Source organism: Danaus plexippus, chromosome 20 (assembly GCF_018135715.1).
Source record: "Danaus plexippus chromosome 20, MEX_DaPlex, whole genome shotgun sequence".
NCBI lineage: Eukaryota > Metazoa > Arthropoda > Insecta > Lepidoptera > Nymphalidae > Danaus > Danaus plexippus.
The window spans coordinates 324720-349755 of NC_083550.1; the positions used below are offsets into that span (position 1 = coordinate 324720).

The 25036-nt window shown below is 31.8% G+C and overlaps 1 protein-coding gene across 1 annotated transcript; it reads right to left on the reverse strand.

The window, feature by feature from the left end:
* Positions 1-89: 89 nt before the first annotated feature.
* LOC116774108 (uncharacterized) lies at positions 90-25036 on the reverse strand. The gene is made up of 7 exons (XM_032666760.2): positions 25010-25036; positions 24570-24647; positions 7264-7335; positions 4681-4730; positions 4357-4519; positions 4126-4241; positions 90-4045 (listed from the first exon to the last, which is right to left on the reverse strand). The coding sequence occupies exons 3-7, from the start codon at positions 7331-7333 to the stop codon at positions 551-553; spliced, it is 3894 nt and encodes a 1297-aa protein (XP_032522651.2). The 5' UTR covers positions 7334-7335; positions 24570-24647; positions 25010-25036; the 3' UTR covers positions 90-550.

A 25036-nucleotide genomic window follows, 5' to 3' on the forward strand; every position in this document is an offset into this window, starting at 1 on the left:
ATTTTCTTTGTTTTGATAAAATTAAATTTTACTTTAGATAGATAAGAAATTAAAATCATTTTATTTTTATATAAAAATTTATTGTAAAAGTAAAAATATCTTACACTAGGTAATAACTAACTCCTTATAAAATACTTTAATTGGCAGTGTAACAAGCTAAGGCTGGAAGGTAACTCGATCGGAAGCGACGATAAGAATTACAGAACAATAAATACCTACAGTTTATAAAGTGTATAACACATGGTTGCGTTCGTTAACTGTGTATAAAACATTTTACATAAAAATTACTACGGGAAGGGAACATTTCACATAGAGTAAATCACATTTTTACAAAATTTTTAATACCTAGGGTCCGTTCAGTAATAAATAATTGAGCATGTTTTCATTTCGTACCAAAATATTCTCGAACATTAAACGCGTTTACTTATTTTTAATTATAAATAGTTTTGTGACATGTAATGCTAAGAGATAGTTGATTATAATTAAACCGCGAAGTCTTGTTTTCCTGGTATGTATTGTAAAATGACGAACCCTGATTTATATAATATTTCTATTTGCCCCACCTCGCGGCGATGGTGTACAATGATCTCAATAGTTCTAAAGCCCTCGTGTCTGATTGTGTTTTGACTTCGGGCCGCGGACCTGTCCTCGCCTCGGCGAGCGGTCGGTCTCCCGCCGTCGTATGTGTTTGTTCTGATTCTGTAGAAAACGAATATTTTCTGCTTCCTCTTCGACTCGTTCGTGTAGTTCTAGCTGTTGTGACTGGTGTGGTTTGTGTCTCTTCGGTCTTAAAACTCTCAGTTGTGGTGGGAGTTGATAAGGAGTTGACTTCCTCGGCCTCTGTGTTTATATTTTTATTCTGTCTAGGTTCCACTTGAATCCTGTCCATGCGGCGTTCGAATTCCTTTGTTTTCACATCAGGTAAAGACTCTGTCGAATGTGTTTCTATTGATTCTTCTTCTTTTTCTATTTCGTCCATATCTTTCTGCGAGACGGCCATCAGAGCTTCTAGCAATGCTTTCTTTGAAGCTTCCGCTGTCGAATTGTGATCGTCGTCACACGTTTGCACCAAAAGGAGAATTAAACGTTTGACTGTCTTTGATTTCGTTTTTTTCATGACGTTCATGAGTTTTTGCGTCGTTGTTGAATTCATTCCTCCCATTATTTGCTTTGCTTTTTCGACGATAGTGTCTGTAACAGTTGATATATCTTGAGAGGCTTCAGTCGATGAAGGGTCAGAAAGAAGTCTACCAAATCTTTCATCATTTTTGATGTTTGTTGTTATTTCTACATTAACAGTTGTCGTAGAAACGGGTTCATTGGTTGTTATGAACGTAGATTGAGTCGTCGCAGCCTCTAATGGCCATTCGTTAGTTTGTTGAGATATTTCAGATACTACTTGCTCGGGTCCAGTAGAACTTAAGCCATCGTTAAGGGTGATGGGATCTATGATTGTGCTTTGCCAATTACCAAAAGTGGTTGGCCATTGGAAATCATTATTATTTTTTTCACTATCTGGAGAAGTAAATATACTAGTTTGTGAAGGATTCACGGTGGTTAAAGTCGAAGTTTGGTCTGAAAGAGTTGAAGCAGTGGCTTGGGTAGTAGTTGGTGCAAGTGTCGTTAAATCTATTGATGCTTGAGTCGGTGCTTCTAAATCCTCAGCAGGTTTCTTTAATTCTTTGTTCACAAATTGATTTATTTGCTTGCCTTTACGGACACTATTTGCTTGAGGCGTAACAAAAGACTGACTGTGTGCTCTTTGGAGTTCTTCTTCATTTTCTAGTTCAATACTGTCAGTCTCGGCGAAGTTTTTAGGGGTAGATTCCGGTGTACTTGTTGTCGTCTTTATTTTCTTACTTTCAAACGACTGATGTGAATTAGTTATCGGAGAAAGAGTGGAATCAAAAATGTCGATATCTGATTCTGTTGTCAAGGTAGTAGTTTCAGTGTAATCGTTGGAAAATTGAGAATCAGTTACTGGAAGTTGTTTTATATTGGAGTTGATGAAATATCCGTTTGACAATTTTGTATTGATATATTCACTTTTAGGAGTCTCAGTATTATAATTAGTTAATGAATTTATTTTCCCCGCTGCAAAAGTATTAGATGGAATGGAAGTAAAGTAGTGTTTGCTGGGCGTTGGAGCAGTTGTGTAAGAAGCCGATATTCTTCCGCAACATCTAAAGGGACTTCTTGGTGTCGTAGTGGTTTCAATTTCAGTTGTTGGTTGAACTGTTGTAGTTACTTCTTCAATAGTAGTTGGGTAATCAGTGGCGATATTTATTGATTTCCCACTGCGTAAGGAATTTTCTATTGCTCTGATTTTATGATCATCCGAAAATCCAAGTATTTCGTCGTCTTCTTCGTTGACTGTAGTAGTAGATTCTGTATTAAATGAAGCGTCTGTATCAACTAACATATCAGAAAAAGATGGATGTGTTGGTCTAATGTCTGATAAAACTTTTCTAAATTTTACTGGATCCTGAAGATAAGCGGAGAGTGCGTGTGTAAATATTTGCGCTAATTCTCTTATTTGTGGAGATGAAGCTAACGGTCCTTGACTCATTTGTGCTGACAGATCTTCTGCGAGTTCATTAATCGAGCTATTTGGGTCTATTTTAATGTTCTCAAGCATTTCGGCGTTTCCTGTTCCATGTCCAAAGAGATTACCATATTTAGTAATTGTCTGCTTGCTAAATAAAGGTGGCAACCCTTCCGTGACTTTTTCATACATATCCATAGAATACGTAGTTGTTTCGGTATCTTCAGGTGTGGGTGTTGTAGCAAAATTATCTAAGGCTGTGGCATAATATATAGCCAGCGAATGAAGCGTTTTAGGAGTTAGTGACGGTGGTACAACAAGCCCGGGTCTATTCGATTGGTTACCATAATATTTTTCCGTAACAACAGTCGGCGGCGTCGTTTCTGCGTCCTTTCTGTCTAACGCAATTTTTCTTAATAATCTCTCCCTGCGATCTTTATACGATATTTCCGTCGTTGGCTCAGTAGAATGTTCCACGTTTAAAATAGTTTCAGTTTGTCCAACGGTTTTACTGGTATATGGTATTTTAGAAGTAGATTCAAAACTGCTCCTGTTATCTGTTTCTCCTTTTTTCTCCGGGTTTATTTTGCTTTTTTGTTTATCGCTTCGAATTGTAGCAATTTTTTCAGTTGTAGCAAGCAGAGTTTTATTTCTTTCCTTCTCTAGAAACTCCCTTAGCAAAGAAACTCCTGGCCTTGTGTAAGGATCACGATTATCGTTAATTGTGTAACTTTTGGTGTAAGATAGTAAAGTTTGTCGTTTTGTTGTTGCTTGCTGTGTATATTGAGGAGCATTGGTGGCTGTTATATCATATAAAGTGGTAAGAGTCTTAGTTTTGGATGGTTTGACTTGTAAATTATGGTTATATACAGGGTATGGTCTGAGGTTCTTACTATTATATTCTTGTAAAAATTGTCGATTTTGGTTTTGGGCAAAAGAAGCTGTTTCCGCAGCTACTTGCATTTCCCTCAAGCTGTTATGGTCATATACTGGTTCAGTAGTTTTGCGGGTTGTTGAGTCGTATACAGGTAGAGTTGTTTTAGATGGATAGTTGCTGAAATCATTTGAAATAAGCTGAACGAGGTTCTTTTTCCGGTTTTCAAATTCAGTGGTAGCATACGTTGGACTAATATCAAAGATTGTCTGATAGTTTCTGGTTGTAGGAACATCAGTGGGTACAGGTTCATTAGTTTGTGAATTTTGGGACTGTCTTAGAAGTTTTTCTGTTGTCGAGGATATAGGTGCTTTTCTAGATTCGGTTCGAACCTGAGAATCGGAACCGACATTTCGGTTATTAGAGTTTTTGGAGAGAGTTCTTCCTACTTTCTGAGACTTTTTTTGTTCATTGGAGTAGTACTCTACACTAGCCTCGTACAGAGCCGGTGCGGATGCACAGTCCACCTTGAACCACCAGTCACAGATGAGATGCGACTGACTGAAGATGGTGCCATTTGGACACAAGAACGATATCTTGCGAGACGTGTCGCAGATATGGAATACCTGTAACACAATACATTACATTTTAATAACAATAAAATGAATGAGCAAGTATTGAAATTTAAGAATATTGCTTTATATACCTGACAATCGGTTTCCAAGTCAGCATAATACCCCGTGGGCACGTTCTTGCAGTTGAATCCGGTTTTGGGGATATTGGGCAGAGCTGGGAAGTCAACACCTGCCTTTCCTATTACACCTGAAATTGTATTCTTGTTGTTATATTTTTTGTCTTTATTATTATATTATATATATTATATAAAGCCATATGATTGGATAAATTTGTAACAGGTACATTTAGTTCTTTAAATTACCCATATGTTCAACAACATCAAGCTCAGACTGGTCATCGGCCGTTATCAGTCGCTTGACGAGTGTCTTTCCTTCCGTGTAGTCTTCGAATCCCGCCGCTCCCATCGCTTGTGCGATCGCTGTCAGTGACTGCGCACTTGGTTCAGGAAGATACAAGGATGTATCCTATGAAAGTAGCAAATAATCTTGTCAGAAGTAAGAAATAATCTTGTCAGAATTTGATAGTCAAGGAGGGCATGTTTTATTTTGATTTGGATGAGTCTTCATCAGAACAGAAACACTTAGTTATATCTAGTTTATAAGCATATCATTGAAATAATGTCTACCTTTCTTCGATTCGCCAGTTGTCGAGCACAGTGACAAGTTTGCATCAAATCTGCAAAAGAATTACAATATCGTATAGCATTTGTTACATATTAATCACGGTAAATGTACTTTTATTCAAATAATATCGTTATCTAATTCACAATTTATTTAATAGTCCTTTATCCCACACGGCTTTCACCGCACAAACAATCGGTTTGTAAATCAATATAAACTAATAAGAGCCTCCATACAAATGTTAACGTCCATTCATTGAAGAAACCTAATGAATGGGAGATGGCATAAGCGAGCTTTCTAATGGTTGACTTAAGATCAAGCTATTAGTCATTGATCTTTAAAATATATCCTAGAAGTTTTAAAACGGAAATACGTTGTACGTGGATTAACATGTTATATTAAGATATGAAAGAGGCGTATCGTTACAAATATTATTTACAAAGCTTTATATACTGATTTTTTTTCCATATATTTATTTTTGCTAAAAAAACCTGTTTTTTTTTTGTGGATAGTACCAGTTCAGTAAAGTGAAAGCATTTACTAATAGTTTACTAATTTGTAGAATAAAAGCAAGGGAATCTGAACTAGAGTTTGAGATAACGTACGAAGAAGCTTTCACTATAAGTAACTGCGTTTAATTCAGATTAGCAAAACATGTTGGTGCCTATGGATACATATTTTATATAATAGTTAAATGTTTTTTTCTTTCATCTGTTTTGTAATAAACGATATAAGAATGAGTATAATAGACGCATCTGTTTGATTGTGTTTATTGTTGTGCCATCAGTGACATTTTGTTAACAAGAAAGCTGTGTTCACGAACAATCGGTTTTATATTTATTGTTGGATGCCTCTTCGGGTCGTGTTAAAATATGAGAATTATATTCATTAAAGGTGCATTGAATTTCGAATTTAAATCTCTAACTTGATGTGTTACATTTGACAGATTACTATAGAAATTAAAAGACACTTCAAAAAAAACTAGTTTAAGAAATATGGAATTTAGAAAATATAAGTATAACCAAATGTTATGAAACTTAAAAGAAATAATTCACAGGCATTTAATGATTATAATGGCACGCGCTATAATCTAAACAAGCCTTACGTCATTTTGGAAAAAAAGCTGATACATAATAACATTGCTTGGCCGATGTCACCAAAGATACCTAAGAACCACCATTAGGAAACTGGCTTTTAAATGAAAATGATCGCATGCTAATAGTGAAGTCTTTAATGCATGGTTTTTAAGAAGAGATATAGGTAGTGCTTCTAATTAACTTATCTTTACAAGTGTCATAAACCTAGATATTAAACTATTAGTCCCGGAAGAAGGTCATCCCGCACCTGTATATAGAATATTTAATATATATATTAATCTATGACCTAGTTTTCTTGTAACTGGTTCCGAGCTTGGAAAGCTAAACTAACGAAATGTCGCTGGTCAATCCAAATGACACCTCATTGACATTTGTAGTCATCGCATCACAATTGCAAGTTGGAAAAGTAATTACAGGTTCAATGAGATCAGATTGTTGGTCCAGAGATACTCTGACATACCGGAAAGATCTATTGTGACATTCATCATTGTTTGGAAAAGGTCCAGTGATGAGGTCGCAATAATATATCATAAAAATTAACTCTGAAACATGTTTAAGATCTTGTGAACTCAGTTCAGACATTATAAGCCGTGTCATTTAATAATCATGCTTAACTTTGCGACTTAGTTCTCACAATCTAATAAGGGCTGTTAAGAATGCTGCTACAGAAATGGTTTTGAAATTCTTGATACTTGAGAAACACCTCATTATGCCGACCTTTTGAATGGTCTCGATACAGATAATTATTGCGGTCATTTGATGATGGCTTCGGAATGATTTTCTTTGACGGATGCTATTTGTTATGATCTATAGTAGGAAAACGCTTTCAGGTGAGCGAAATAAGGCCGAGCTCGCCAGAGATGCTGTGATGTTGTCTAATCACAATTATTTATTTCTTTTGATATAGCAATAATACAATAATTTAAAACACTTTTAATAATAGAGTTGTTAGACTCGAGAGAAATAATTATATTTGATTACACAAATTGTATTAAAATAATTATTGAGGTTATAATACAGGTTGATACCTTTTGTCGAATTTATTCATATTAATGTACGATTATGAAATAAAAAAAATATATATTTTTCCTTGCATTCTTAATGTGTAATGTTCATGTCTTATAATAATTCATCAAAACCTCATTCGCACGTGTGTACACAGCCTACTGCACATGCAACGTGTTGCGAGACGCTTTTGTTAGCTTGTAGGACATAAATAAGCTGTTACTTAACACCGTTGTATGTGTTCATCCTCGAAGGATACGTTGCAGGCGTGATGTATTCACTTGAAACTATAAGATTTTTTGCTCATATATATATATGTGTCCACAATTGTTGCTAAAGACTTCAGAACAAGAGTTGTCAAACCTTGCTCTATAGTCATTTATATGCATATTTCTATAGACTCTCAACTTCTTAACGACCGGCTCCAAATAAATTGCTATTATACAAAACCTAAAACTAGGGAAACTTAATAACTGAAAGACTTACTTAAAGCGACTAAAACACAGATTGTTTTTAAGGAAATCATTTTTATGTCCAAGCCTTCCTTCCACCGCATACCTGAAACATAGATAAAATTTATATTAAAGAAATATATACATGTTATAAGTTATATATATTATTATTATTCAGTTTTGTATACTGTGCATTAGAGGTGTGAAGTTTATTTGTGTGTTGATGTGGTAAATATTTCTCAAGGCGTGCGCGTGCGCAGGACGGATGAGATATTCTCAATAGGAGAGGAGATTATTAAAACACGGCTCAGAGCTTAGACATTATAGCTATTTTATAATCGTGTATATTGAATGAAATCAAATATAAGGACTTTATATTATAAATGTTATGTAATAATAATAAGAGCTTTTAGTACTACATTTTTATTTTGATTTTAAAAGGAAAGAAAAAACTTTTTCAAAGGTATATACAGGGAATAATTACATTTTAGTTTGTCCTAAACATTAATCATTTTGTTGAACATTGATCGGTGTATCCTTTGCACGCTTCTAAACCTCTATTTCCAAATATACAGTCAACTAGAAACCCTAAATTGAAAATAATGTTTGAGTCTGAGTTATACAAATTAAAACAGCAATTTGCACACCCGAGCAGCTTCTTCTGACAGTCTCATCCAATTATCAAGTAGCTAAGTGCAGGTATTCTTTGCATAATCCGATGAAACGATAAACATTAAACAGCGAGAGAAAATTATAGCCCCTATCATGTTTACATAACGGCGAAAGTAGCTTGACCAACACTATGCAGCAGTCAAAGAGCACAGTTGAAAGTACTGTTAAGTATAGATACGTAATTACATGGAAATCAGGAATTTTGTTGGAAGCTGTTATGAAAGAAGTCGTCCATCCATCGAAATGTAATAACGGGTTTGGTTTGAGAACAAAAATACACGGCTTAGGTATGACGTTATCTCGGGGTAATTGAAAAAGCATACAATTACCTTAAACTTATACAGTCGTGGAGTCGGCGAAGACGTTCCTTACATCACTTTACGTTCCATATAGTTTTTTATAGGAAGCTCTGTATCGCTCTGTTTTATCATTTGGTCACATTTGCATGTCATTCGTTATAAGAGTTTATTATAGATTTTAGGAAAGGTGTCATCACATATTTATAATTTTTAAAATCAATATAGATATGATCGTAAATGTGTTTGGTATTTTTATTAGTACGTCTGTATTCTTAGTCTAAGTTGGCATCGTCACCCAGCGTACGGACCGTTTAAAGTTTTTTACTTATAAATCTCGGCACATTATATTTCAAACGTAGATTATTGAATCGCAAACGAAATATTGTTCGTATTTACGACGCCAACTTGAACTCTGCCTATAGTTTTACATGTGCTAATCGTTTTGTTACACCCACATTTGTTTCCCATGCCTCATCACGAGCTTCGTGACGCGAGATATGATGCGATCAGAGCCTTATCATAACTATCACACTGTACGTATGAATAAAAATAAAATATACACACAAATTTATAACTATATTATCGGTCTTATAAAATTTAAATTTCCAAAATATAAACTGTTTTTAAGGGCTTTAAATTTATAACTAGGACTTTTATTACGCATTTTTTTTATGATATTCGAAGCAAGAGCTTGTTTTTCTTATCAAACATCAATTGATCGTCACATTAAAGTCTTAGTATGATAACATACGTGGAACGTTTTCGTTGAAATGATTGTCTCATGAACTAGTGTGAAAACAGTTTTCCGGGAGATTCTATCGCCACGGTGTCACGACAACTGTTAACTGATTTATTTTTATACACGTATTATTTCTACACTGTTTTCAAATAATATAACATATCTTACAAATACACGTATGAGTTCTATTGAAGAGTAATTATTAGCCAACATATAGCTTATATTACAATATTTTATTTCATAAGATTATAACCATTTGTCAGAGCAGTTTCCACTTATATTTTCTCTTCATATATACATTTGTAATAAATTACAAACAGTTTTGGATCAACGACGAAAATATTAATAAACAATCAACATATATTTAAAGTACAGCATGAAAAATAAAACAATAAAATAAAAAATAAAAATACTACATCAGAATTTTATTCAGCTGATATTATTTTGAAGATTTCGCTTCAAATTACAAATAAAATTGGAAATATTAGGAATGACAACTTCAGCAGATATTGAAACATAAAACATATGTTTTGAGAAATAAAATAGTGTAAGAAATGTGTATTTTTATATTCATATTCAGTTATCCAAATGTAATTAATCATACAGTTGTCATGATAGGCATAAGATGCCACCTGAGGTACATATGAAGGTATACTGAAGATAATTACTGTATTACCAGTAAGTTAAAGAAGCTTTGAAAATTACTAAATAAATATTAATATATAGGTATTTACTCGCGATAAAAATGATACGAATTCAATACTTTGAAAAGACTTTGAGTGGTTTGTTGGTCGGTGTCTGACCGTCTTTATTATTAGTTTAGTTCAGTAACCTTGTGTGATATTGTTATAATGGGATTATGTCTTACGGAGCTCCAAAAACAATGCGGGGTTATCTTGGCATCGCTATGAACAATAAGGTTTCGAAATAACACGCTTGGAAAATGGTAGTTTAATACACGAACAGACGTACCCCTACCACCACATATATATAAAAGTTATTACCTTCTCATCACTTTTATAATACGACTTACGATAATAGTCCCTTTTTTTATTTCAGCTGTAAGATAATGTTTTGCGTCGAGTGTTTTCTAAATGTCATCCTTATTGCATATAGCATAATGATGCTTTTTTTAAAATTTAATATGTCAGATGTTAACAATACATCTTTAAAAAACACTACAGCTGTTAATTTTGAAACAATAGCAGACTTCTGTTACGGCGTGACCTTACAAAGGTTAAAATTTGAAACGATGAATCTGAAATGAAGGTCAGTTTTAAGATTCAAGGAAAACCGTACTCATTACTAGGTTAAGTTTCAGATATTGCAGGACCTTAGAAGACGATAGATCTCTATATTAAATCATTTAAAAGTTTCACTCATTCAGCACCATCCTGTATTTTGAGATGACTATAAAAAGTTATTGTAAAACCATTGTTTAAATGACTCGGTAATGCGATCGGAGAGTAGATTATAATGTTTTCAATTTGATAAATTAGTTTTCGCAACGTCCTAGACCCGAAATTGAATAACTAGAATCACTTCAATTTAGTGAAACAACACGTTCTCTGGTCCGAGTTGTTGCCGACATCATTGTTCCAAAGTCGTTTCACGCATCGGAACGCATCTGATCAATTTATTACGATTTACTCAATACTTAAATAGGAGGTTATATCAAACTATATGTATACGTTAAAATCGTCTTTAACTATCACTTAAAAACTCTGGCAATATATTTTTGTTCTTACAAAAACATAAATTATAACAGGCGGCATTTGTCATCGACAACTATACATGTACGTCTGAATGTACAAAGGATCTAACGATAGTGACACGCCGTTCGTGAGAGGATAAATCTAAAGTCGACAACGTTCATAGGTCACGACTGGCTTTTACCAACTTTCGCCCTCGCCTGTGTGAAACTGAGCTTTCAAGTTGCTTAAAATATTTAAAAGTTAGTACTGGCCTGTTCTTGAACGTGCCTATCTCGTATTCAATGCAATTATGAAAGATGAAAAAGGAAATAGTTATTAATATTTATTTCAATGTACCTACATGTGTTTTACTCCACTTGTACTATCTACTTATATTTTTATATATACATATATCAGGTTGCAAATAACCAGTTGATTGAAGTAATCATTCCATTTTATCCGAGGAAGGTCTTAAAATGAAATTGCACATCATTTATTGCATTATTTATGAGAAAAAGCTGTCGGTCTTAGGTTACAAAAACTTTAAGCGTTCGAAATTATAGTGTAATGATGTGAGATAATACTTGATTTTGTATTGTGACTAATATATCTGTTTATGAAAATGTTTCGAAACCGATCGGACAAACGAAATTGAAAAATTTTCTTAAAATAATATTATCAGTAAGCTTTTCTTAAATATAATTATCTAGTCCAATAATAAAACAGCCGTCAAATCATGTAAATTCAAGTTGACTTGTGCCTAATATAAAATCGACAGTTTATATAATAAATGTTAAACAACAAAGTAAGTTACATTAGTGTCTTTACGACCACTCTGACAAGACACATCACTCAACTGTCAACTGTGACGTCTCATCAGACTGTCATTATTAAGTCGCTAGTTTAGTAATACGGTTTTCGGACAATTGTTTAGTTGTCTTGTTAACAACAATAAATTGAGTTTTAAATCGTAATAAGATCTACGAGTCCCGATTCCGTTCGAGATGATAAGATTAAAGATTTACATCGCAGCGGGTTTTTTTAAAGGTGCATTCAACATTTTGTACATTGACAATGATGAACATGTAATAAAATATTGATGATTTTGATAAAAAATGATTATAAATGATGAAATGCGAGCTCGACTCACGATGACTAATGATTTTAAAAGGACTCGACTTATATAAGAAGTCACGCAATCGGAAATAGGAAATGACATCTTATAAAACGATAGATCGATCAACAATTGATAGTTATAGAATTTTATAGATGCTGAGACGGTGTTGCGGTCAGAACTTACTGTAGTATCTGTACCACGAGTCTGCATCGTCACAATACATACGGAGTTACCAATTCTTCATTTATATATCGTAGCAGCTCTTACTACTGATATCAACACAGGATATTGAATGAAAAACAGGAAACGGTTCGTATGTAGTGTGACGATTGAAACTTTTGGTAAGCGTACAGTATGGAAATGGCTTACATGTGAAGGTTTTTTAACATACTTTAGACGATTCACTCACTTAAGAAAGGTCCACTAGCAAATACTAAATTCTAGACATTTTCTCATAAATTTTCTACCGATTATAAATAAAATATTCTAAAATGTTTCATATTTATTTTGTATCTTATAAATTATTAAGTTATATCATTTACTATTTTTATGTATTACTATGGTTTGACGAAAAATATAAATAAATAAATCGATATAAATATAAATAAATAAATCGATTATATAATCTAGGAATGTGTTACAAACATCAACCATAAACAAAATTGTTTTTAGATAATATGACATTACAATAAAAACTAATCACAATATCTGTTACGGGTTTATAAATTACGACACTCTAATATATGATGTACAACATTAGTTGAGGAATAATCATTTAAATTACTTACGTTTAAAAAAGCAACCTTCAAACAGAAATATGTAGTTATATTTACTTAAAAATGATAACATTGCCAATAAAAAATTATAACGAGAATATTACAGTTGTTGAATTAATGTCATTATAATTTTTCTCTTCTATATTTTGCCTCAGCTTCCGATTTGATGAAATTTAATTCATCAGATTAATTGATATTATTGTATTATAACTTATATTAATTTCGTCGTAACCTGAGCACTCAACAAATTATATATTTGATGTTTCTCATGAACTAATTGACTGAGTGGTGAATGTAATAAACTAGTAAAATTTCTAAAGGCAATGTTGTAATTGAAATGAAATCGAGATAACAGTCGAGGAAGACCCGACACATAAACGTGCGAACCCGACTTTTTACCGACGGAGTGACGAAATACTCACAGATAACTATCGTGATAATACAATCATTAATATTAAATTTACTACGTTGTATTAAACTGGACGTTTTTATTTTAAATTCGTTAAATCGCTTTATTGTCATATTAAAATGCATTTTTTTTTTAAAGAAACACTTGATCAATGATCACATGTAATTATGCCATCTATTGGTACAAACATAATATTTTGTATAAGGCTGTATAGTTTAAGCAGTTTAATAATTATAAAATATTATGTTGTTTCAGAACGTCATTCGCCTTTGCCTCGCGTCGTTTCCTTTGCTTCCGTTACGTAACTTTATGATGTCGGATTCACTTTTATTTGATTAATTGATTTGTTCTCTGCGTGCTGTTCGTTGCATAATATAATATTGTTACAAGTTTTCTAACGTTCAAAATTTATGTGAAATAATCTAAATATAACGCTCATAATACTTACCTACTTAAAAATGATATGAATTTTCTCACAAGTTATATAGTATATTTGGTAGATTCTGTGAGTATATGTTTTCAACGCCTGTGAATTATTGAGTTATTCCGTAACAGTTTTAATTATATTTGTATATAGATCAACTTCCAAGGTTCCAAACACATCCAACCTCTCCTCCTAACAATGAAAGGTCGTTTCTGTTTCCATCGCCGATACAATCTCACTTCCATCTGTGTTTGATAAATAGCGCGTGAAGCTAATTAAATCTTTTTTCTACTCATCGATGGATTTATTATAATATAATTACGCGTGTGTTATATGTTCAGCGTATCGGATTCGTTGAATACCGACACGCTTGTTGTCATGATATAATTCTGGAGTTTTAATTAATGAGCACGTGTTTTATATTAAAATATGAACAACGTGATTTTGAAACATTGTCTGCGTACATCCGAACGGCCGGCGAATGATCATTCGGGACCTTTATGCCCTTGGAGCTCTCGCCGATCACCGAAGGTCTATAAACTATCCTCCGATAGCATCTTAACTCACAGATGATACTGAACAAACTCTTTACAATACGATTTTTTATGTTAAAGAACAATTGTTCATTGTTTTTATTAATTAACATTCTAGTTGTTTTTTATTCATAGTCTTATTGCAGTTTTAAAAGAGCGATACACTTTTAAGGGTATATTTCGACTTTGAGCTGTTTAACTGGAGTCGTAACCTTATTTGAGTGGAGCCGTATCATGTACCTATCATTAATAGTTTAATGGATTTAAAGAACCAATTTCAAGGTAGCCAAGGAGGATAACCAAGGAGGATATTGAATAAGAACTGTACACACTCGTGTATCAGATGGCCTAACGTTCTTCGGTGATTTATCCTGACTGTAGTGAAAGTCGCCTATGTAACCGGCCGTCGATTTATAAAATAACAAACGACTGATGAGTTCACCGTCTCATCGTTACACTTTTGTTTAAGATGAATTATTCTGTCGATTGCTATAAGATCTCATCGGCACAAGTTTTGTAAGCGACGTTATCTATCAAACTTGAACGTGCAGTGTGTTCGTATTTGGTTGGTTTCTCGTCTATCTAAAGGTTTTGTTCATTCAATATAATAACATGTTATTTTACTGTTAACAGTGTTGGGATTAAAATATTTTATTCATCACTAAATAATACCATTTAAAACATTAGGGATATAGTAATTGCCTTTTAATTTACACATTTAAAATGCAACATGTACGTAAAGGTTAAAGTCGTGTGACTCAGTTTTGTAAATTTAATGTCATTCGTTTGTGATCCGGCGATGTCAAGGATGCTATTTTACGTTCTATATGCATGATGTACCTTAGTGCCATCCGTTGTGACAAATTTAGATTACCTAATAGGTTACTGGATGGTAATTTGACCTTTTGAATGAAAGTAAAAGTGTAGCAAGTTTACCTTTAGTGCTCACTATTAATTCTAAGCAAAACTCTTCAACGCACAGGTCTTAAAGCTTCATGACCTATTGTTAAGAAACTGATTTAACTGGTGATAGCCAAGCATTATGAAGTAACGATTAAAATTTAATTAATAATAACTTATTTAAAGTTATTATTACTTTTTTTAACTTTTTTAAGTACATGAATATCTATAAATGTAAACAAAACTGCATTTATATGAATATAAACTTTTAATTTTTATTACATAAAGTTCGCTAGATCTCTGATAATTAATCCTTATAAGTGTTGTATTATTATAACACGCAAATCATCCGACCTCTGACCTCTGGGATCAAATCTCTAACATCTGCACATCATAATTTGTCTGTCATTAAAGTTTTAATTCTTCTAAACGACATTTAAAGCTAATGGTGCCGTCGCAATAATTATAATTTTATAATTCAAGCCTTAATTTAATAAAAAAATGTTTCATTGAATTTAAAGAAAACTGCAGACGATAATCGAAATTTACGTGTTTGAAGAGTTTTGCAAGAAATTTACGAAACAACATTAATTTGAAACAGTTTTGATGTGAATACACAACAAAAATAACAAGTAAAGTCATACAATCTACAGTTCACAGCCGTCGACCTCAGGCGGAGACAATACACACACTAATTATATTTTAATTGGTCAGGGCGCGTTCATTTTTTCGGTCAAGTACGTCTGTTTGGTCGTCATTGTTTGACAAATCATACATTGAGATCGAGTTGACGAGACTGTTTGATATCTTTACACCGACCATCGATTCGCTGATAACCGAAATGAGCATCTCATTCATGAGATATTAATTCCTAGTACCAGCTTCGACTTTATCTTATACGTATAAAGATAAAACTAATACTTTTCATTTAATTTAATTAACAATTCTATTTATGATGCTTATTTTATAGTCTTATAATATAAGTTTATTTTTGTATATTCTCGACACATTAATCACTTAACTTAGTGTTAACCTATTTTTAGGATCAACTCTCTTTTCTGTAACGCAGCCTTTGTATTATTTAATGCTCTACTATATATAAAAATAAACAAATTTATTTACACGATAGAAATACAAACGCACACCCATCCGTACTAAATATATTTTAAAAGGAGACTTTACTTATATATTTTAAAATACTTTTTGCACAAAATGTATCATACAAAAATAATAATAACTTAATGTAGAATAAACACAATAGTTACCTGGCTATAGACGAAATAATGAACAATTACGTCACAATTTGATGGGAAGACGGCATTTGATGTGAGTTCATCTCATAACAGATACGGACGACCGCAGCCTCGGGTTTATAATTATTGATGACGAAACAGCGGCGTTATGAATAAAAATGTTCGTTACTCTTCGGCCATTCATTTAACTGATAGATTTAACTGATTATTTAACAAAGAATTGAATAGAAATGTATCCTTTACAGTTAGTTAGTTTATATGTGTTAGCGGGAGAAGTTATTTTTTAAGGAATTAATGGCTAATATCAAACAAATGCAAACGAAAGCACACCTGCTATTGTCTTATTCTGTCACTTTTGTCAAATGTCACTTGTGGTACAAGTATCTAGTTCCATAATTTGTTTGTGGTAAATATGTCATATGTGAATTTACTTTCCTGTAGTTATTTAGTCGTAGTACAGACTTAATGCTGTACTACCTATCACATCAAGAACATCATTCTAGAACACTTCTAATATGTAGGAATATTTCTAGTTTTTCCATGTGAAATTAATTTACACGACACAAACAGCGGGTTTCATCCGAACCTTCGTGTTGCGGGTCGAATATTTACCTTTTCCTACGTTCGCGTTAGTGTAACGGTCTCTAAGGTGCCAAATTTTTTCGTTCATATCATCAAATCTTTATATTGTTATAAAACTATGTTATGAATGTAAATTAATATTATATGATTTTAATTTAGATAAAAAGGTTTTCACACGTGATTTTCAACATTTATATTATGTAAAAAATATCTGTTTAACTTCCAGGGAGTAGACTCCAAAACAAATTTAATGGCCTTGACCTCTAAAACCTCGATTTATAAAAATATATATTATTTGGATAGTTTTGTTTGACATCGGTGGAAAAAATCGACTGTCATGGAATGAGAGTTTCCAAAGTTATTATTTTAAATATTATATATATACATATATATATATATATAAGTTCGAACGATTCCCTTTATTGTTGATATTCAATAAGTTATTAAAGAAGAAGTATTAATTATATATACAAATAAAAGCTGTCGTTTCATTGTCGTTTAAGAGCGTTGTTTATGACGAAAGTCACTGATGGTTGTAACATCTCGTCAGTTTATTATACACATAACATTAAACAATGAGATCGTGGGAAGTTTTTACTTACATTTTTAATATCTCGAGGTCTCTTAAACTCATCAAGTGGTTTACTAAAACAGTAGTTCTGATACGTTTGTATAATGATGATGAGGCTTATACCTATGATTGAACTACACCACAAAACTAAAAGTTGTCTTTGATGGTTGTAAACCTACACATTTGAGTGAAAAATATAATGAAATCAATATAAAATGAAAGACAAAAACTAATATAATCTGCTCTTTATATGTTAATTGAGAATTGTTAAAAAATCTAAAAGTTGTTAATGTAAGTGCCGATCAATATTTGTTTTATTACGTGTTGAAAACAAATAGAAGTTTAAGTATGGCTTAAATCGAATTATATTCACTGTTCTCGATCTTATAACGACCAAAAAAATAGGCTTAGGTTATTATCTTTGAGATGGTCTGTAACGGTGTTTAATATTTAACTTATGTACCTATAGCCTTAATCGTAAATTGAAGTCCAGTAGTTACTCAGATCACGGAGCAGTGGCGGGATAACCACAAGCTCAGTCGGGAAACTGGCTGGAAGAGGCTACAGCAAGCCTTAGGGTCTAAATAGCCCCAAAAAGTGCTGGTGCAGATGGCAAGGGGAAACCACTGCAACCATCTTCCCAAGAAGGTCATCATGTATACGGATCACGGATACGTGATGACCACGACGAGTCGGCAAAGACTCTTGCGACGATGATGAGTTACTCAGATGGTACCTCATTAAGTCTAAATAGCCATCATCATATATACGTGTTAACAGATTTTCATTCTTAAACGTTCGCGCATTATAGTATTAGTGTAGGTTATTAAATAGGAAACGAAAAACGCTTCGTATGTAGTGTCCCGAATCAAACTTGGACTAAGCGTTGTAATAAGTAATGTTTACGACAGTATAAAACTGTAATGTGATGAATACGTCCTAGTCGAAATGTTTATATAGCGATCCACACTGACATAAAATATTGATGATATTAGATATTCAAGGAGTCCAAGAAACGAGCAAAAAAGATAATAGTTATTGGTTTTATGAAAAAGTGTATTTTTGTATATGTTGCTTTAATATCATAGTCAAAGGGGGATAGAGCAATACTTCACTTAAACATACATACTTATATCTTAATGTATAATTAACTTTAAGTAGTTTGAATTAATATTGTTTATTTTAAAACATTATAAACTTATATCATGTAATAGTAACTATTACTTTTTGTGTTATAATTATAGCTTTGAATATTTAAACAAACGGACATAAATCTCTACAACGTTAAGACGAAAATTGTAATTAAAGAACAATGTCGCATTCTTGACACAGGAATTGTGAATAATTAGTTGGTATAGTTAAGTAACGAGGTCGTTATTACATCATAAAAATTAATATTGAGAAACTAACGAAAAATGTTCATTCAAAAAATATAATGTGAGCCGGAGACACAACAACGACAGCGACATACTTTGATGATACTGTGATGTGATTCATGTAAAATGTTTTGTGTAAAATCAATGAGAATCTTTATAAGTCATTGGTTTATTTAAATTTATCTTATTGATTCTCTTCTATCAAATCTAAATGTGATTAAGTCACTCTCATTCTACCATATATATTAAGGTTCAATTAAAATATTAAAAATATATTAAATTTTCAATTTGAAGTCAACCTTTATTTGTCTGTGGCTTATGTATACTTATGTATACTTACAGAATCCAAGCTCTCTCTGTCGAGTTACGATATAGAACACATGTTGTATGACAAATATAAGCTCGTTTACTATTTGAAAGATAAATAATTATATATAGTTACATGCTAAGATTGCCTTAAGAGACATCTTTACTTTATGTTTGTCAAATTAAAGTTATAGCTTCTATTTTTTATTAAAACATTCACGTTTTAAGGCGATTTTTTAATAAATGAATTGACTCTCTCAATATGTTACATAGATTTTAAAATAACAAATAAATAACAAGAAACTCTATGTTTGTATTTAAATAACAGCGCTGAGTACATTGATTCAAAGTTACCGCGAGTGAACACAAAAGCTTCTATGAATAAATAAAGTTACGGCAACAATTGAAGATCCAATAATGTTTATAGAGTTTTATAGCCCTTTGTCACCTTATAGAGTTGACATCAATCGATTCTATCATTTAGGTCAAAAATATACAAGAATAATAACAGCACACATAAATCAAAGCGCTTCTAACATTAAAATGACCCGAGCACAGAGGCGAGTTCGATTATATGGAGACGGTGTATATATTAAATGAAATAAAGACCTTTTTAATTAAAGCGTTTATAAAGGTATAAGTGATTGTTTAAGATAGGACTATATTTTCGTAATTTGTTGTGATTTTATTGTATATATAGATGCATATAATATATGTGTTATTACGTTACTAGTATAGTTATGTCACAGTCTATAGAAACTCAAAAGCCATCACAAAGTACAGCCTATTTTCTCATGAGATACCATCGTACTGTTTCTGACAGAGATTCCCAATTGATAGGCTGCGGCTGACACAGACTTGCGACTCGCATAACGTAAATATTTTTTCTATTTTAAAATAGTTAAGTTGCTAAAAGAGAACTGAAGTTTAATTTTTTCATGTATTATTTCAAACATTAATATCTTAGGACAGTTATTCATCTTTGAGCAAGACAGAACTGTCGCGAGTGTGTGTCGAGTACTGAGGAGATAAATTTGACGAGCAAAATAAACCCGTGAGAATTATGATATATATTCATTGTGTTCCTACTAATAAGATATTTTGTGAACTGTGACTTTCTTACGTAAACACGACGTTTGAAATTTAAATTGACACATGGTTTATATGACAATATATGGTTGAATAAATGATATGAGGCAATGAAATGTACATAAACATTTGGTAATTAATTTAAGGGAAATACGTTTGGAATTTATTTTATTATAAGGTTTGTGAGCTTGTAGTATGTCTAATATACAATATAAATTTTATGCCTAACAAATTAAAAGATCATTGTTCTTGTAAAAATGTAATAAATCCCGAGGAGAGGGAAAGCCCCTGCGTGCGGTCACGGTCGGGAGGACGAACGAAAGTTGACTTGAGTCACACTGTCTATTAAACTCATCTTATTTGTTTAATTCTTATGTATTAGTTGTAATTTATTGGTTGTAGATATATTCCTCCAACTGTATATACTATAACTTTTTCTAGTGTCCAATCTATGACTGATCTGCTCCCATCATTAAATCTTATCTGTTTTTCTGAACTTCAACACTTTGATGATTTAATAGTTATTAATATTTATCATATTCAAAGTGTTTTTGAAATCTTATTTTTGTTTGAACTGTAATGTTTGTCTATTTTTACGACTTCAGTGAGTATAAACGTGAGGAGTTTTTCGTGTTTTCCAATTCTTAGTGAAATAATTTAAGTTTTAAAATCATAAATACAATTAATCGAGATAAAAGTTTTAAAAATGCTTATAATTATGTATAAGATTAAAATAAATTAATAAAAGTAAATTAATGCAACTTCACTTACAATAATTTTTGATTCATTACTTTTTTCATAAGTAAATTAATGAATCGCTACAAATATTTTTTAATTTAACTAAATAAACCTTATAAGGAATGTTGTATGCGGTCTCTCCTCTTATTAGGACGAGTTTAGGTCACTTTATTCCGAATTGAGAAATATTAAAATAATAGGAATTATAATTTGCTCTTTTTAGAAACATCGTTTAGATAAAATTGCATCAGGTAACATCATTGCGTAAATAACGTTTATTATAATTGAAATAATTCTACACATGCAATTTAAGTTGCAATGCGGCAAATACATATTTAGATCCTACTTAGAGACGTGTTAGTTTTAGAAATATTAACTAATTACGGTTCTGTAAGCGTTGAAGATGTTTGTTGGAACACGTAATGTAATTATAAAAGTATCTCAAAACAAAGTTTCGTTTTTATTTAATATATAAACGGAGGTTATTATGTTATTTTTAACCTTGCGACAGTTGATGAACGAGATACTTTCCTGTATACATGAGACGTAAACACATTCAGAAAGTATCCTTGGCATTTATGATGTGATGTAGACTTTTTAAATCCGATCAGCCGCTCCGGTGAAGCCTTCCAAGTATGATCTAAATGATACTTAAGGCTGTAACATGAATAACACTAATTTTTCATATCTGATACGAAATAACTTACTGTATGGAGGTTGTGTTGTCGCGGAGCTTTTAGTATGATTATTGTTTGATTTTCGTTTTTAAGATTATTTAAAGTTGACCTTCAAGCTTGTTAGGGATATCGCGAAAGCTTCTGGTTTGTAACACGTGTGTTACAGGATGGTAAAAGTATCCTTTACAACTTTTGAGTTTATAAAGACAGGTTTATACGGATTTCACAAATTTTAAATATGTTTTTAGTTGTTTATTTTTTATAAAAAAAAGATTGCTAAGTACATCGAGTACAGCTATCTGGGTCACCTGCTGCCATGACCTTCCAAATGATGTTCAAATTGCAGAGCACTTACCTTATAGAACCGTCATCAGCATTAAGATAAAATTGTAAACATTAAAATATATTATAAAAGCTAATGATTACTCGTTCAAAAATAGCTTAAGAAGTTTGTATTGCTGGAAATGAATAGGTTTTAATGTCAAAGGTAAGGAGGTACACTGTGTCACTTTATATATATATTATGTTAAACGTAATAAAACTATTTCATAATCCGTGTGTATTAATATCGTCTTCTCGGGATCATACGCGTTTGTTCCCATTGAAAACACTATAAAAACATATAATATACTAGGTAAATAAATAAAAAAATATATACACAAAATATTAATTCTGTGTGACTAGTTGTGTGAGATGAAAAACGTTTACGTATATAAAACAATGATTAAGAATATTGTTATGAATGCATTAAAAACTAAAATTATCTCCCTCTGTAGAAATATATGGAAAGTTATGATTTAAGAGATGTGCGGGAATAAATGACAAACTTTGATACGAATACATTTCCTGCCATTTGCTGCTAATGCATTTAAAATGCCACATACACATACAAGCTCCTAGACTTCTCCATGTGTACAGCGCTTTATAATCAAAATACATTCTAAATGTCAATATTATATATTAGTACAAACAAAAATGAGGACGTTCAGTTCATTCAGACGTAATAATAAATAAATCGAGACGAGGAAAAAATATATACATTATAATACAACAACGAAAACTAATTCGAAATGTTATTATGAAGGAGACATGATGTGCTTTAAACGCATCTGATAGACTCATTTATTGTTGCACAATTGATTATTGCCCGGTTTGCCGAACTCGTTGCGGACGGTCTTGTAACGTAAGCCATGTAAAGCAGTTCCTTGTTCAGTTACAGACAAATAACAAAACCTCACATATAGCATTGGTTAAAGTGTGTTGAATTAATAAGATAAACATATTTATATATATTTCAAGGGGATAATACGTTTCGTAATAATATTATATTTGTTTGAAGAACCCAGCCGACGCTCCCTAAATATATGGTTTGGTTATTTGTTATTATTTTATACAATCATAAGATTCAGAAACGATTGCTTTAAAGGAATTATCCGACGATTCTTATGTAGGTATAGTATCCGTATCACAGGTTTCCGTCGTTCCTAAATCTTCTACATTCATTATTGAAAAACCGTAAACTCTCCGTATGTAACAGTGACCCATGGTAAGAATATTTATTTAATATAGGTGTATATATGGTATTTATATAAAACACTTTATACGTCAAAAATATTACTCTTCGTAATTATAATGTTAACTATATGAGCGTTGTTCGTAACTTTTAGAAAGTTCTTTCTAGGCTTTATACCTACTTTAAATTTAGGATTATCTTGAACGATGACATTTACTGAAGATTCAAGGTTTCTCGAAGCAGCTGTTTGTTAAGTATATAATAAAAATAAATAAATTCACTTTATTTATCTTTATTCTTTGAAGTAATTTTTTCCTAATACTCAAAAGTCTCCAAAATGTATTTAAAAATGTTTTAAATTTTTTTGTTTCTTTTTTTTTACTTTTTCATAAATAAACAGTTGAAGATAACTTTTATAATTATACTTTGTTTATTAAAAACTAAGGAAGTGACGAGCGAAAACATGTATTATAGATTTTGCACGCTTTTATGTTAACTTCCTATTTACAAACAAAAAAAGACCTCACACAGTACAAAGACACACTTTCTCGTTACTATCGTAAAATTGTTTTTTATATATTTTTAACAATTTTAAAGATAATTTTTAAATATAAAGTAGTAATGGTTTGTTATTTTAATGCACCTATATATTTTTTGACGTCAACAATGTTGACTTAATAAAACCATTCTGTTTTAAATTTAAAGTTAAAAGAAGATATATAAGTGAAAGAAAAACATATTATTATCTTTTTTGTATTCGGTAAAGTGTCGTAATATTGTTATTTTAATAAAAACTATGTGAATAGAGTATTACTAAATGATGCATTATGATGTGCAAAAACGGGAAAAAAGGCGATAAATTATGATAAACTATGATATTATATGATAACTAACAATCGGATTATATAATGACAGCTAAGAAACCAGATCATGCAATTTGCTATTGTCATGAATTGTTCGTAATAAATATTTTTTTAATGATTTATAAAAAAAAATATGAACTGAAATATTATTAAGAAATCTTCACCAAAATGAAGGAATTTTTAGCGATGGACATGTTTTTGATCTGTTATTACCTAAACGGCTGGAAAGTTTATAATGATGATAGTCAAGGGTTACTAACCAAAGGACAATTTTTTTGTAAAATGAGTAACAATCTCACATCGAGTCCGTATGTTTATTACGACTTCACCCCTGACTTTATTTTATTCTAAGAGTATTAGAAATAAAAATAGTAGCTATGATCATAATACAGAGATAAATACGAACGCGCGTTGAACTCTTTTGTATTGAACCGATACATAACGTGATTATAAAGAAAATGTCGTCAATGCCTATTAACTTCAACATAAAAGACATCGCGGAAGGTTGTAAATGAAGGCAGTGTTGTTATATGGTAATATAGAGCTTATTTGGCAGACGCGTCATTAGTAAACACATTCTTTTAATATTAAAGTTATCTTAAAGTTGTGGATACTAATAAACAGTTATAGTTAAAAAATATAATAACTCTGATAAACCTATGATGATATGTTAGGTCTGGGACATTTAAATTTATTTCCTTATAATTTATATATATATACATATATGTGTGTGTGTGTGTGTGTGTGTGTATGTGTGTTTTTGTGTGTGTGTGTGTTTAACATATTAGATTAATATAATAAAGACTCACCTCTGCAGCTATTTTCACTGAATGTTTCACAGACAGATAAGTATCACTTCACACGCGATCTCACACAGTGCTTTCCAGCTGAGAATACAATATATATATGTATTTAAATCAAATATACAAAAAAAAATTAGGCGACTCTTTCCAAAGCAAATATCCCAAGAGATTTCCAGAGTTTATTTCCTCTCGTATAATAATGACATCGAAAGACAAGCACTTCTCACGAAGTTACGATAGGGTCGAACGTAGTCAAGCAGAAAAAATGTATTTACAATAACAGATGATAGGGAGATGAAAAAAAGTGAATTAATATAAAAAATAAGAGTTGGATTTAAAAGTTAGAATGAGAGAGGAATGATATGGTTAGTATGAAGTGAGGTGACAAGAGATTGGAGTTATAGTAGAGCACAAGTATCGAGAGGTAAGCACTACGGGGACAGTACCGTCCGCTGAGAGGAGCCTCAGTGTTG

Excerpts from the sequence above, each read along its gene's own strand:
- LOC116774108 (XM_032666760.2), bottom strand. The coding sequence starts at position 7,333 with ATGCGGTGGAAGGAAGGCTTGGACATAAAAATGATTTCCTTAAAAACA. Across the intron at positions 4,520-4,680 it reads AACTGGCGAATCGAAGAAAG|GATACATCCTTGTATCTTCC; the intron begins GTAGACATTATT and ends CTACTTTCATAG. Across the intron at positions 4,046-4,125 it reads ACTTGGAAACCGATTGTCAG|GTATTCCATATCTGCGACAC; the intron begins GTATATAAAGCA and ends ATTGTGTTACAG.